This window comes from Hyla sarda, chromosome 4 (genome assembly GCF_029499605.1).
Source record: "Hyla sarda isolate aHylSar1 chromosome 4, aHylSar1.hap1, whole genome shotgun sequence".
NCBI lineage: Eukaryota > Metazoa > Chordata > Amphibia > Anura > Hylidae > Hyla > Hyla sarda.
In genome coordinates, this window is record NC_079192.1 from 383,792,619 (window position 1) to 383,808,651 (window position 16,033).

At 45.7% G+C, this 16,033-nt stretch overlaps 1 protein-coding gene across 3 annotated transcripts; it reads right to left on the reverse strand.

Moving 5' to 3' along the window:
* Window positions 1-2,730: 2,730 nt before the first annotated feature.
* Window positions 2,731-15,761, reverse strand: SQSTM1 (sequestosome 1). Of its 3 annotated transcripts, XR_008843156.1 has the most exons (9): window positions 15,389-15,753; window positions 11,130-11,225; window positions 9,286-9,500; window positions 9,011-9,170; window positions 8,768-8,863; window positions 7,003-7,223; window positions 5,767-5,971; window positions 3,075-3,452; window positions 2,731-2,932 (listed from the first exon to the last, which is right to left on the reverse strand). XR_008843156.1 is itself a non-coding variant. In XM_056517017.1 (8 exons), the coding sequence occupies exons 1-8, from the start codon at window positions 15,573-15,575 to the stop codon at window positions 3,295-3,297; spliced, it is 1,332 nt and encodes a 443-aa protein (XP_056372992.1). In that variant the 5' UTR covers window positions 15,576-15,761; the 3' UTR covers window positions 2,731-3,294. The 3 variants fall into 3 exon arrangements, 2 of the variants coding, with proteins under 2 accessions (XP_056372992.1, XP_056372991.1); XM_056517017.1 differs by having other exon boundaries at window positions 2,731-3,452; window positions 5,767-5,965; window positions 15,389-15,761; XM_056517016.1 differs by having other exon boundaries at window positions 2,731-3,452.
* Window positions 15,762-16,033: the final 272 nt, after the last annotated feature.

The following is a 16,033-nucleotide window of genomic DNA, read 5'->3' on the forward strand; positions in this document are numbered from 1 at the left end:
CCGGCGCGCACTTTTTTCCTTTTATCCCGTCCGGGCTGCAAAATAAAAGAAAACGCACTTTCTCTTACCTGCCAACGAGACCCCGGAGCTTCGGTACAGGTGTTCGGTCCCCGGGCTGTATTCTTCTTACTTCCGGTTAGCCCGGCACGTCACACGGAGCTTCAGCCTATCACCAGCGGAGGCGGGACATCGCTGCGGCCGGTGATAGGCTGAAGCTCTGTGTGACGTGCCGGGCTAACCGGAAGTAAGAAGAATACAGCCCGGGGACCGAACACCTGTACCGGAGCTCCGGGGGCTCGTTGGCAGGTAAGAGAAAGTGCGTTTTCTTTTATTTTGCAGCCCGGACGGGATAAAAGGAAAAAAGTGCGCGCCGGAGTACTCCTTTAACTATTGAGCTACATCCCAAGCAATACATTGGCCTTTATTTACTAAGAGTGTTGTGTAGGTTTCTTTGTGGGTTTTAATTCCCTACAATTTATTTTCCACGGTATTTACTAAGGTTTCCCTACATTTTGCTTTTTTTTTAACACCTGCTCTGATCTGTCGGGGTTTTCCTCGGCACAAATCCACCACATTTTATGTGGAAACCTTAGTAAATATGTTGGATTTTTGTGAAAATGTCGGGAACACGCCCCTTTTTTGGAGGCCAGGCCCCCCTTTTCCCAGCGGTCACAACCCTTTTTTGGGTTTTCTTAGCAAAATGGAGAGCTAGTTGGGGGTTTTTCAATTCTGGCCCAAAATCTGGCGCACATCCCGACAACACATGTTGGGTTTGCAATAGTAAATGAGGGCCAATGTGTAATCTTGTGGGCTGCAGCTATCACCTGTTAAAATCAATTATTAGCGCTACAAAGTTGCACTGCAGCCCTGGCCTTAAGATAAAGGAAGTATGAATTTGTTGTCAGGTCTATAGCTGAAGTGTGTGTGTGTGTGTGTGTGTGTGTGTGTATGTGTATATATATATTATATATATATATATATATATATATAGTGTTGTCTCTATACAAGTTATTAATGTCATCTGGGGCAGCAACTATTATCTATTCTAAAATCAATTAGTTAGCCGATGTTGGTAGGATTAATTGGATAAAAAAAAAAACAGGATTAGGGGACCAGGGAAGGGTTAACAGGAGGTCGGGAGGAAGTGGTAATGGGAGGAAGAGAGAGGGGACAGCACCTGAATGGTTAATCTATGAGCCTCCATGCAGGGGAGAAGGAGCAGATCACAGACCTTAGTGATGGCCATTAGAGATGAGCGAATTACAGTCAATTTGATTCGTCACAAACTTCTCGGCTCGGCAGTTGATGACTTATCCTGCATAAATTAGTTCAGCTTTCAGGTGCTCCGGTGGGCTGGAAAAGGTGGATACAGTCCTAGGAAGGATTCTCCTAGGACTGTATCCACCTTTTCCAGCCCACGGGAGCACCTGAAAGCTGAACTAATTCATGCAGGATAAGTCATCAACTGCCGAGCCGAGAAGTTCGTGACGAATCAAATTTACTGTAAGTTCGCTCATCTCTAATGGCCATCCTCCTGCACCAGGAAGATCTGTCAGCTTCTGGGCAGACAGGGGGGGGGCTCCCGCGATGTTAAGACAGGAGGCTTCTTGCACGGAGTGCAGGCCACGCCCCCTAACAATGGATTAATCGATCATTGAAGTTGTCAACAATTTCCATTATTGATATTAATTGTTGCAGCCCTAATGTCATCAGTACTGGGTGGCAGAGTGCCAACACATGGCACCACTGTCGATCTGCTCAGTTCTGGCCTCAGAAATAGTGCTGATCAGAGGGGTGGCCAGAAGTTGGCACCTTGCCAATCAACTTGTGATCCACAGATTAGGCCTTCACTCATTTTTGGTCGTTCTCATTAGAAAGGGGAACGGTTCACCCTAGATGAAGGATGGTGCTGACAGACAGACACGAGTCTCTTAGTGATGCTGAGAGGTTTAATTAATTGTAAATTCTGATTACACAATCTAGAAGATTACAGCTCAGTCTCATACAGATAGAACATAGATTAGCGCTGCAGTAGACTCCATAACAGGACCATGATCACATAGAAAATTTCCATACAAGTTGTATAAAAAGCTTTACTTTATCTGAAAAACTAAAATAAATCTAATTTAGTATAATAAAAAAAAAAAAATTTAAAAATGGGTGAGGGGTGTCCTAATTATGTATCAATATATCAGGGGTCAATACAGAGATCTCTTCCATGATCTATTTATACCTAGGAATGTATCTATAAGTGGACATCCTCTTCGTCTTTCTGGCCAGAGGAAACTGACATGGTTAAAGGGGTACTCCAGTGGAAATTTAATGTTTTATTTTATTTATTTATTTATTTTTTTTTTTATCAACTGGTGCCAGAAGGTTAAACAGATTTGTAAATTACTTCTATTAAAAATAAAAATCTTAATCCTTCCAGTACCTATTAGCGGCTGTATACTTCAGAGGAAATTCTTTTCTCTCTGACCACAGTGCTCTCTGCTGACACCTCTGTCCATGTCAGGAACTGTCCAGAGGAGGAGAAAATCCTCTTAGCAAACATGCTGCTCTGGACAGTTCCTAAAATGGACGGAGGTGTCAGCAGAGAGCACTGTAGACAGACAGAAAAGAACTTCCTCTGTAGTATTCAGCAGCTAAGAAGTACTGGAAGGATTAAGATTTTTTTTAAATAGAAGTAATTTACAGATTTTTTTTTTTTTTTTTTTTGGCACCAGTTGATTTAAAAAAAAAAAAAAAAAAATAATCCACCAGAGTACCCCTTTAAGAGTGTCAGCTACAAACTTGTCTCACGTTGACTACATGACTTTTGAAAGTTGTCCTGTCATATAAAAGGATATGTTGTATATATAGAGAATGTTCCAGCGTCTACTCCAAAGCTCCCGGGACCTGTAGCTCTCCATCTAGAGCAGTGGTCTTCAACCTGCGGACCTCCAGATGTTGCAAAACTACAACTCCCATCATGCCCGGACAGCCAACGGCTGTCCGGGCATGCTGGGAGTTGTAGTTTTGCAACATCTGGAGGTCCGCAGGTTGAAGACCACTGCTCTAGAGGGAATAAGAACCTACTGAGTAATTGACAAACATTTATTCCTTCATATATAATCAGAGAAAAAAAAAAAACTCCACATTGACAATAAAAGGTAAGAAGACTGCACAAGAATTGCATAATTATATTTAACTGTACTTTGGAACATTTTGGCCATAGGAGTTTTCCTGCAGTGCTAATTCATAGGAATATATGGAAGGCAACATAATAATAAAAGCACATAGAGGTGTAATAGTTTATTGGCGTGGAAGATTGCGCGCTGACTGCATTGTGTCGAGGGCAGCGTCTATGTCGTACTGCTTGGCTTGCAGAAGGCGAGTAAGCCAGCCGCCTTCATCTGTGAAGCCCATGGACAGCATCTGTGACAGACTCTCGATGAGATGAGGGTCGGCTTCTGGAACGAGAAACAATAAATAGAATAGTTTGAATACAATCTGCATAAATAGTATATGTCATCCTGCAGTCGACCTCACAAAAGGTTAGAGGTCGCACATGATAAATCAAAATGACAAAAATTACATATACACAATAGCACCCGCTCGATGTGTATCCCCCCCCATGCTGTGAATCCTAATAAAGCACAGATGAAATTGATGGCGAGTGCTAGAGATGAGCGAACTTACAGTAAATTCGATTCGTCACGAACTTCTCGGCTCGGCGGTTGCTGACTTTTCCTGCATAAATTAGTTCAGCTTTCCGGTGCTCCGGTGGGCTGGAAAAGGCGGATACAGTCCTAGGAAAGAGTCTCCTAGGACTGTATCCACCTTTTCCAGCCCACCGGAGCACCTGAAAGCTGAACTCATTTATGCAGGATAAGTCATCAACTGCCGAGCCGAGAAGTTCGTGACGAATCGAATTTACTTTAAGTTCGCTCATCTCTAGTGAGTGCAGCCTTTAATTTCTTCTCTACTGTGGAACAATATTGGAGGTCTTACCGCACCACCCTACTAGTGCATCTACCATCTAAGGGGCCTTATACTGGACTTGATGAAAAGATTATAGGAGTTCCAGTTCATCTTAGAAGTCTATGGGCTTTCATTTGAGGCGGAAATTCTGCTGTTTGAATAGACCCTTAGAGTCTCCGTTGTATGATCCACAATGGAGAGCGCAAACCTGCTCTGCTATATCCATTTGTACACTGCTCAAAAAATAAATAAAGGGAACACTTAAACAACACTATGTAACTCCAAGTCAATGACACTTCTGTGAAATCACACTGTCCACTCAGGAAGCAACACTGATTGACAATTTTACATGCTGTTGTGCAAATGGAACAGACAACAGGTGGAACTTATAGGCAATTGGCAAGACACCCCCAATAAAGGAGTGGTTCTGCAGGTGGTGACCACCTTCCTATGCTTCATGGCTGATGTCTTAAGTCACTTTTGAATGCTGGCGGTGCTTTCACTCTAGTGGTAGCATGAGACAGAGTCTACAACCCACACAAGTGGCTCAGGTAGTGCAGCTCATCCAGGATGGCACATCAATGCGAGCTGTGGAAAGAAGGTTTGCTGTGTCTGTCAGCGTAGTGTCCAGAGCATGGAGGCGCTACCAGGAGACTGGCCAGTACATCAGGAGACGTGGGGAGGCCGTAGGAGGGCAACAACCCAGCAGCAGGACCGCTACCTCCACCTTTGTGCAAGGAAGAGCACTGCCAGAACCCTGCAAAATGACCTCCAGCAGGCCACAAATGTGCATGTTTCCACTCAAACGGTCAGAAACAGACCCCATGACAGTGGTATGAGGGCCTGATGTCCACAGGTGGGGGTTGTGCTTACAGACCAACATCGTGCAGGACATTTGGCATTAGCAAGAGAACACCAAGATTGGCAAATCTGCCACTGGCGCCCTGTGCTCTTTACAGATGAAAGCAGGTTCACACTGAGCATGTGACAGAGCCTGGAGACGCCGTGTAATATGTTCTGCTTCTTGCAACATCCGCCAGCATTGCCGTTTTGGGTCAGTAATGGTGTGGGGTTGCATTTCTTTGGGGGGCCGCACATCCCTCCATGTGCGTGCCAGAGGTAGCCTGACTGCCATTAGGTACCTAGATGAGAGCCTCAGACCCCTTGTGCGACCATATGCTGGTGAGGTTGGCCCTGGGTTCCTCCTAATGCAAGACAATGCTAGACCTCATGTGGCTGGAGTGTGTCAGCAGTTCCTGCAAGAGGAAGGCATTGATGCTATGGACTGGCCCTCCCGTTCCCCAGACCTGAATCCGATTGTACACCTGAGACATCATGTCTCGCTCCATCCACCAATGCCACGTTGCATCAGGAGCATGCCCAGGCGTTGTAGGGAGGTCATACGGGCACATGGAGGCCACACACACTACTGAGCCTCATTTTGACTTGTTTTAAGGACATTACATAAAGTTGGATCAGCCTGTAGTGTGGTTTTCCACTTTGATTTTGAGTGTGATTCCATATCCAGACCTCCATGGGTTGATAAATTTGATTTCCATTGATAATTTTTGTGTGATTTTGTTGTCAGCACATTCAACTATGTAAAGACGAAAGTATTTCATACGATTAGTTCAGTCATTCAGATCTAAGATTTGTTATCTTAGTGTTCCCTTTATTTCTTTGAGCAGTGTATTTCCTAGCTAGGGTTACATGGCAACTTTGGCTGTACAGGTGACGTGTAAGCAAGATACACACACATATATATATATATATTATACATAAATGTCTAAAATATGACGTTACCTGCTGGGAGATGCGGATAGAGAGCTGCTTCTCTTAGACCTGTGGGTGCATGTGTGGGTCTGGATGAGTCTAAAGGATTCGGGACATCTGTATCCAGTAGATGAAGAGACTGAAGCTCACCAGTGGACGGGTCTACTTCTTTAGGTGATACATGAGTCCAATCATCGTCACCCCCTGAAGCACTGCCACTGTGTTCACCCTGATCCTGAAAAGAATCCAAAACTGTCATTACTTATTTTGCTAAACAAAGATAAAGGGCCAATCTAGTATATCCCTATATACAATAATTGTGCTGTCTCTCACCGATTGCTCTTGGCATGTCAGAAGCATTGGGATGGCACAGATATAGGAGCTTTGCCACCCATTATTTTCACTTTTATAAAGAACAGTCTAACTAGTATCACATTAATTCTCTGAGAATTTCAGATAGACCAAGAGGGCAAATTTAGAGGAGCACACCATAAGATAATGTGGGTGCAAGATTTCACCCCCTTGATGGTCAGCGAGGCAGGCTAAGATGTTAGGCTCCCATAAGAGTCTACAATTAAGCACCTAGGTGTGAAACGTGTCAGACATATTCTCTCTCTGTGACATCTGTTCGAGACTTTAATAAAGCAAATTTCTAATTTACCTGCAAACCTTGATCGCCGGACATTGTTCTTCACGCTCCCCTAAGATGTCAGGGTCTACTGCAATTTGTCCTGTACCATCTTAAAGGGGTACTCTGCCCCTAGACATCTTATCCCTTATCCAAAGGATAGGGGGATAAGATGTCTGATTGCGAGGTCCTGCCGCTGGGGACCCCCCACAATCCCTGTGCTGCACCAGGCGTTCGTTTAGAGCTGGAGGCATGTGACATCACGGCGACCCCCTCAATGCAAGTCAATGGGAGTGGGCGTGATGGCCATCACGCCCCCTCCCATAGATTTGCATTGAGGGGGCGTGGCTGTGACAACACGAGCGGGGTGTGACAGTGACATCTCAAGCCTCCGGCCCATATCACTAGTCATCCGGCATGGAGCGAAGTTCGCTCCCTGCATCGGATGTCTGGGGTTCAGCAGCCAAAATCGCGGGAGTCCCCACTGGTGGGACCCCCGCGATCAGACATCATCCCCTATCCTTTGGACAGGATATAAGATGTCTAGAGGCGGAGTACCCCTTTAAGAATCACTAAGTTCCAAAAATTCTGTTGATCATTAAATCCAATCCATATACAAAAGAAGTCATGGTACTCACGCTGCTCGGCTGTGTGTTTGCGTTTAAGTGTACATCTTCCATCTGTTTAGATATGTTCTCCGTGTCCATGGGGGCATTGTCCATTTCAGATCTGTTGTCGCTCTGGGGATTTTGGGTAGAGGATGTGCTGCTTGGTTGAGAGTCTGTAGTTTCAGACCCAGTTTGTGGGTTTACCTTACTACGCTTTCCACCATGTTCCACATCAATGTCCACATCAATCCCTACAAGGATCAGAATGTATTAGTAAGACTTAGTAAGTATAAACATCCTTTATGGTGCAACACAACACACACTAAGGCAGTATAAATCACCTAAGGTTAGTTACATGAACAAACATGTCGGTGTGTATGTCCAATGTGTGATCATGATCTACATATGGGGGGAGATTTATCAAAACCTGTCCAGAGGAAAAGTGGTTGAGTTGCCCATAGCAACCAATCAGATCGCTTCTTTAATTTTTCAGAGGTTTTTTCAAAAATGAAAGAAGCAATCTGATTGGTTGCTATGGGCAACTCAACTTTTTCTCTGGACAGGATTTGATAAATCTCCTCCATGGTCCCATGGTAAAAAGACATATCACTTTGTACAAATTGTTTACTGCATCAAGCTCAATGGAATAGCGCAGACGTCCATGCCATCCAGCAGACCACACTGCATATGTCCCGAATGGAGGACAAAAGTACACAATTTTGCGATCCGTTGGGTACATGGTGGTCTATGGATGCATTTTAACGTATGCAATGGCACCAACCCCAGCACTTACAGTAAGAGGACCATGATGTACACTGCTTAGCACAGTATGAAACTAGCTTTACATATTAAAAGGCGTTAACCAACTTTGTCAGAATATGTTAAATTGCCAGTTCTTCTCTGCTACATCACTCCTTTATGAGAGCGAGAGAGACAGAGAGACTGCGAGAGAGAGAGAGACTGCGAGAGAGAGAGAGAGACTGCGAGAGAGAGAGACTGCGAGAGAGAGAGACTGCGAGAGAGAGAGAGAGACTGCGAGAGAGAGAGAGAGACTGCGAGAGAGACAGATAGAGAGAGAGCTATGTGCAGGATATGCAGCTGAATCTGGAACTGTCCACCCACCAAAGAATGCATTTAAAGGGGTACTCCAGCTTGGAGACATCTTATCCCCTATCCAAAGCATAGGGTATAAGATGTCTGACCGTGAGGGTCCCACTGCTGGGGACCACTGCAATCTTGCATTCAGCACCCACCTCGGGGAGCTGCACGCTGCGCTGCCAGCTCAGAATCTGCAGTGTGGCGACCACGGGGCCGGAGTATCGTGATGTCACGACTCCACCCCCCCCTCCCCCCGTGTGACATCACGCCCCACCCCCGCTGTGCAAATCTAGGGGAGGGCCGTCACGTCCCCTCCCATAGACTTGCATAGCGGGGGCGGGGCGTAACATCACGATACTCCGGCCCCGTTGTCGTCACACGGCAGATTCTGGGCTGGCAGCGCAGCGTGCAGCTCCCCGAAGTGGATGCTGAATGCGGGATTAAGGGGGTCCCCAGCGGTCAGACATCTTATCCCCTATCCTCTGCATAGGGGATAAGATGTCTTAGGGCCGGAGTACCCCTTTAATGTTTAACAAAGAAGATAAGAATCTGGCAGGGTCTTACACTCCTCACCAATTTGAGAACACATGCACGATCTGCCGAACCAAGCATACATGTGTATAGAGGAATCAGGAGGAATAGCATTTGGCTGAAAGCTATTGAAGGTGTATGGCCACCTTAAGAGTATGGAACCTACCCAGAGGGCTCAGCATGGCTGCCACACTCTCTCCGACATTTTGCAAGAAGGCAACATTCGGATCGTTGGAAGGCTGAGAAGGATTGGCAGATTCACCTATGGTTTGAAAAAAAATATTTAGGATATAGAAACTTTTCTGGTACTGCCACCTAGGGCGATAAGCCACTAGTCAAACAGTCGTAATTGTAGATGTTTTGACCTAATAATTACGGTATTATATTGTAAAATAAGATGGATTTTTACCTTCCTGGGCAGTGGGCTGACAAGATGGGGAGGGGCATCCCTGTGACTCCTGAAAGTTTGGACAGGGATGTCCTCTGCCTGGGAACCCCCAACCACGCATCCATGGAAACGGTGGCATTCCATGGCGCATCTTGCGGAGCCAGCGACCATGAGGAAAAGCCTGGAGAGAAAAATACATGATCAGAATAGTCCACCGCATATATATATACACACACACACACACATACATATATCTAAACAGGAAGTAATCACAACTTTTGATAGAGGTTCCTTACAATGGGAGTCGGAAACATGATCATGTTGTGCTCCTTGTGGATCCCTTTAGTCTCACAGGTGCTGCACAGGTCGTAGTCAGGGCAGATCAGGCACTTGTACCTATTACCCACCACGGGACCTTCACACCCGTCACAGGTCACATTGGGGTGCACCAAGTTCTGGGTGTTCTCTGATCCACAATGTGCGCGGTGTTCTCGCTTGCATTCTCTCTTTTCTAGGAATGAAATCAAAACAAAATGACATCAGACGAAGATCACAGGATAAGTCATTGATCAATTATAAGTCACTAGTTAAAGAGGTACTCTACTGCCCCAGCGTTTAAAACATTTTGTTCCAAACACTGGGTGCGGGGGTTGTGATGTCACGACCACACCCCTCATGATGTCACACCACGCCCCCTCAATGCAAGTCTATGGGAGGGGGTGTGGTCATGATGTCATGACCTCCGCAGCCCGCACCCAGCGTTCGGAACAAAATGGGGGAGTAGAGTACCCCACTAAGACACCCTCACGCAAGAACTAAAATAAGCATCTCCATTGTTGTTTTCCAAGCATATGCGTCCTGTCAGGGGCTCGGAATATACCTCCACATATATTCACCATTGTCCAAGTGAAAGCATATGCAGATTTATTCCATCACAAGCGTTACCTTTCTCAATCCTTTGTTGTTTTCTGCCATTTTTTTGGGGCATCATCCCTTAAACTGGATGACAGCAATAAGGCTCCTATACAGCTCCCACAGAAGATGTGAATTAATTGCACATCCCCCTTGTATATACTGATACATCATCTATACGAGCTGTCAAGGCGGTTTTGGAAAGCAGTGTGAGAAGATCCTCGTGGTACAGTATGGGCCAATATATTTCTGTGGTTGCCATTCACCAGTGGTCCCCATTACAGTCCTGAAGCACCACAAACATTCTGGGTTTTCTAGGTTACTCCATTAAACAGGGGGAAAAAAAAATCAGATCGTGGACTGTAGGTGGGCCCTGAGGACTGGGTTGGGATTGGGAACCTCTGCAATACAGTATCCCAGATCCGTACAACACAGATCTATAATAAGGTTTTGTATCCAAGCCCTCTCCCCATCTGTTGTACAACTACTACTACAGCTGACAGAGCATTATGGGTGGAGTAGTTCAGCTAGCCATAAGTTGGAGAACACTGCATTAGAAAATCTGTTATTTGTCAATTACTCCACCCTGATAGAATATTAAAGGGGTACTCCGCTGGAAAACACAATATATATATATATATACACTCATTTTTTTTATCAACTAGTGCCAGAAAGATAAACAGATTTGTAAAATTACTTCCATTTAAAAATCTTAATCCTTCCAGTACCTATCAGCTGTTGTATGCTCCACATGAAGTTCTTTTCTAATTGACTTTCCTTTCTGTCTGACCACAGTGCTCTCTGCTGACAGTTCCTGACATGGACAGAGGTGTCAGCAGAGAGCACTGTGGTCAGACAGAAAGGAAATTAAAAAAGAAAAGAACTTCCTGTGGAACATACAGCAGCTGAAAAGTACTGGAAGGATTAAGATTTTTAAATAGAAGTAATTTACAAATCTGTTTATTTTTCTGGCACCAGTTGATTTAAAAAAAAAAAAAATTTATATAATATATATGGGTCAAGTCCTGCAGGAACATGTGGGAACTTAGTTCCTGCACTTTCACAGCAGGAATGCCACTCCCATTAGCAGGACCAGCCCTTGAGTGGAAATCATGTGTGAGTTCCCTCGCTACTTTTTCCAGGACTTGACCCCTGTGTGTGTATATAAATATGTTTTCCAGCGGAGTACCCCTTTAACCTTGTATTTTATACATAAGATAACACATACCTTTAATGTACAGACGGAAAACCCCATCATTGATCATTTCCAGCCCCATGTTTAGTTCTTCATCGGTGGAGAAAGCGACAAGATCTCCTTCTTCATCTGGAAGAAATAAATAAATGCTGTTTAGTTAACATAAAGGAAGTACAAAGCTATTGTGGCCGGCTGGGGGGGGGGGGTCGCCACTATTTTGCGCGCTCTTGTTCAGATGTCACATCCTTGTGTCACACTTCTGGGTGCCCATGACCCTCGCAGACTGGCAGACAAGTATTTCCCTATTATATAATCCTGCTAACTGGAGGCCGGCTGAGGCAGGACTGTGTGTTCTGCTGGAAGTTTTCCCATCCCTACTATTGGTTTAATACCAAGAACATAACAGCTGCCAAATTGTTATATACCCACTAGTGAGTCCAGCCAGTTCTCAGACAAGCACAAGAATAGGAGCACTGGGTTATATCCAATTACAACTTACATGACATGGCGGGCAATGCATTGGTAGCCAAGCTGGTCGCCCCTCATGACCCTTAGAATTAGAGATGAGCGAACTTACAGTAAATTCGATTCGTCACGAACTTCTCGGCTCGGCAGTTGATGACTTATCCTGCATAAATTAGTTCAGCTTTCCGGTGCTCCCGTGGGCTGGAAAAGGTAGATACAGTCCTAGGAGACTCTTTCCTAGGAATGTATCCACCTTTTCCACCCCATCGGAGCACCTGAAGGCTGAACTAATTTATGCAAGAAAAGGCATCAACTGCCGAGCCGAGAAGTTCATGACGAATCGAATTTACTGTAAGTTCGCTCATCTCTACTTAGAATGTAGAGCTGTTATAAAACTACAACTCTCATCATGATTCTACAAAAGGAATTACATGAAAGGATCAGTTTTTGGTAATGTATACTTAAAGGGGTATTCCAGGCAAAAACATTTATCCCCTATCCAAAGGAACCCCCCCACGATCTCTCTGCAACATTCTATGCGGAAGCTGCGTCTCCAGTTTCGGAAACCTCAGGGTTTCCGGGACTGGTGACGCGACGTCACGCCACACCCCCTCCATTCATGTCTATGGGAGGGGGCGTGACGGCCTCCCATAGACATGAATGGCGGGGGCGTGGCGTGACATCATGTCCCCAGTCCCGGAAACCCTGAGGTTTCCGAAACTGGAGACGCAGCTTCCGCATAGAATGTTGCAGAGAGATTGTCACGTCGCGGAAGTTTCCTTTGGATAGGGGATAAAATGTTTTGCCCAGAATACCCCTTTAAAGGGGTACTCCGCCTCTAGACATCTTTTCCCCTAACCAGCAGCAGGACCCCTGCGATTTCTGTGCCCCTCATGACGTCACACCACGCCCCTTCAATGCAAGTCTATGAGAGTGGACGTGGCGGCCGTCACGCCCCCTTCCATAGACTTGCATTGAGGGGGTGTGGCATGACATCACGACCACCGCAGCCCGCACCCTGCGTTTAGAACAAAACGTTCCAAATGCTGGGGCAGCGGAGTACCCCTTTAAATGGGCACTGTCAGAATCAGAAACGTTTTATATGTTGTACATATGTAACCTTTCCAATATACTTCATAAAAAAATAAAAAAAAGGAATTTCCTTTTTATAGAACTAATGGCTTATAAAAAAAAAAGAAGAAAAAAAAAAGGGGGGGGGGCCTATATTATCCAGAACATAATCCTGTCTGGCTGCAGCATCATCTTTGTCCCCAGCTGAAGCACAGACTGGGACAAAGTCCAGGAATTGAGGAGGAGCTCACTCCTGTCCTATCAGACTGCAGCATGAATACAGAGTGTTACAAAGCAGCCTGCAGTGATTGGATAAGGAAAACCAGCACAGCACAGCAAATACATGGTGAGGGAGAACTCAGTGCTTGACACACCCCTTTTTGAGCAGTGGATGTCAGAATGAGTGAGCAGCAGAACAGAGGGATTTGTGAACCAAGTACAAAAGCTAGACACATAAAAAAAATAATAAAATAATAAAATTTGCATGACCTAGTGAGTAACATATACAATCATTAGGTTTTTCTGTGATATGACTTGCTGGGAGTTGTAGTTCTGCAACAGCTGTAGGCACCCTGGTTGAAAAATGTATCTACAGTGAAGTTAGTTAATCCTTCTTCACTCATCATACAACATAAGTGGGGGGGGGGTCATGAGCTGGGACACCCCAAAATTCTTCCACGTCCACAGGTTACATGTGTAATTGCAGCTGGGCCCCATTTACTTCAATACAGCTGAGCTGCAATACTAGACACAACCTCTAGACAGGGATGGTGCTGTTTCTAGAAGAAATGTATCATGTCTCTCCCCCCCCCCCCCGAACCTGTGCAACCTGTTTGGGTAGAGGGGGAGATCTATCAGTCAAGGCAGTAGCCAAAACCAAGGGTCGCTCTGATAACTTGTAGTTCGGGCAGCATGACAGGTTCTCTTTACACTACATTCACATTGAATGTGAAAAAAAAAGAAAAAAAAACACAACACAGATATAATAAAATAGAAACACGCTGTATCATTTTACAGCACCCCTCCCCCACTGTCACCTTTATCCTAGCAGTTCCTCCTACCGCTGTTTTGCCAAACCACATAAATACAAAGGGCAAATTCCGCTGGATTAGACATCTTGTACGGGTTTGGTTTTCAAAGAAAATAAGGATTTAACCCATTCCCCAACACTTGTTGACAATATTGGGGGATATTTATCAAAACCTGTGCAGAGGAAGAGTGGTGCAGTTGCCCATAGCAACCAATCAGATTGCTTCTTTCATTTTCCACAGGCCTCTAAAGAGGCCTGTGGAAAATGAAAGAAGCAATCTGATTGGTTGCTATGGGCAACTGCACCACTCTTCCTCTGCACAGGTTTTGATAAATCTCCCCCCATTGTGGCTGCTGCCACACTACAACACCCAGCATGCCCAGACAGCCAAAGGTTGTCAGGGCATGCTGGGAGTTCTAGTGCCGCTACAGCTGGATAGTCACAAGTTAGAGAGCACTGGTCTACACTGTTAACCAGCAGAGTGGCACAGCGCCAAGATATGGCAATGATTGCCCGCTTCTGGAGCAACAAGGTAGCAAATGTATAGTTGTGTATGATGCCCTATGTTATTATGTGCCAGTACTATGACATCACTGGAGTGGGGTTGGCACCTAAAGAAGGGGCATTTGGGCATCATAACATACCACAATATAGGCTAGAGTGGCACAGCGCCAAGATATGGCAATGATTGCCCGCTTCTGGAGCAACAAAGTAGCAAATGCATAGTTGTATATATGATGTCCCATGTGCCAGTACTTTGACTGCACTGGAGTGGGGTTGGCACCTGAAGAAGGGGCATTTGGGCATCATAACATACCACAATATAGGCTAGAGTGGCACAGCGCCAAGATATGGCAATGATTGCCCGCTTCTGGAGCAACAAGGTAGCAAATGTATAGTTGTGTATGATGCCCTATGTTATTATGTGCCAGTACTATGACATCACTGGAGTGGGGTTGGCACCTAAAGAAGGGGCATTTGGGCATCATAACATACCACAATATAGGCTAGAGTGGCACAGCGCCAAGATATGGCAATGATTGCCCGCTTCTGGAGCAACAAAGTAGCAAATGCATAGTTGTGTATATGATGTCCCATGTGCCAGTACTTTGACTGCACTGGAGTGGGGTTGGCACCTGAAGAAGGGGCATCAGGGCACCATAACATATGCTAAAGTGGCACAGTGCCAAGATATGGCAATAATTGCCCGCTTCTGGAGCAACAAAGTAGCAAATGCACTGTTGTTTATATGATGCCCTATGTTTTTATGTGCCAGTACTGTGACATCACTGGAGTGGGGTGGGCTAGTGAAGAAGGGGCATCAGGGCACCATAACATATGCTAAAGTGGCACAGCACCAAGATATGGCAATGATTGCCCGCTTCTGGAGCAACAAAGTAGCAAATGCACTGTTGCTTATATGTTGCCCTATGTTATTTTGTGCCAGTACTGTGACAGGACTGGAGTGGGCACCTAAAGAAGGGGCATTTGGGCACCATAACATACCACAATATATGCTAGAGTGGCACAGCGCCAAAATATGGCAAGGATTGCCCACTTCTGGAGCAACAAAGTAGCTAAAAGGAAAAAACAGTTTCATAAATGTGATGAAGTATTTGGGCACATGCCAATACATCTCCGACCTGCATATAAACACATACAGCAATAGTGGCAGACAGTGTTTATGTAGATGCCACCTGATGAGTGGGCAAGGGGGGGTGCTCACCTCTGTAGAACATCTGGAAGGTGCCCCCTCTCAGGCCTTGGAAGACTTCAGTCACCTTGTTGGTGAGCAGCTCACAGCTGGAGGTCAGGCTGGCAGACTTGCCCTTGCCCAGCTGGAGGGTAAAGCGCCTGATCTCCTTGTGGCTCTCGTCTTTGCCCAGCAGGTAAGCCTTCACGGTGACCGGCATGGCGGCAGTAAGGTGAACGATGTCGCAGCAAGGAATAAGCAGCTCTGTGTGTGTACGGCTCCTCCGATCCTCCACGTCCTGTGACTGTGCCCCAACAGCCGCAGCCTCATGTATATAAACAAGATCCCAGGAAATTCCCCACCCACCAGCCGAAGGGTTCTCAGCCCCGCCCACCTATCCCCGGGACAGACAGCCACGCCCACATATTGCACTAGATCGAGAGTTGATTGGCCGCACTTATTAGTAACCACGCCCATTCTGCGATACTGCGCCTTTAAAACCACGCTCACTCTTGATTGACATCTTAGTGAGCCACGCCCCGTAGGTTTTGGAACGATTTTGTGATGTCATGATGATCCTGCGAAACAAAAGGGGGGAGTGAGGGCCGGCGGCACAGAACACTCTAGAACCTGTGGAGTCTGAATATTTATAAACAAATATATATATATATATATATA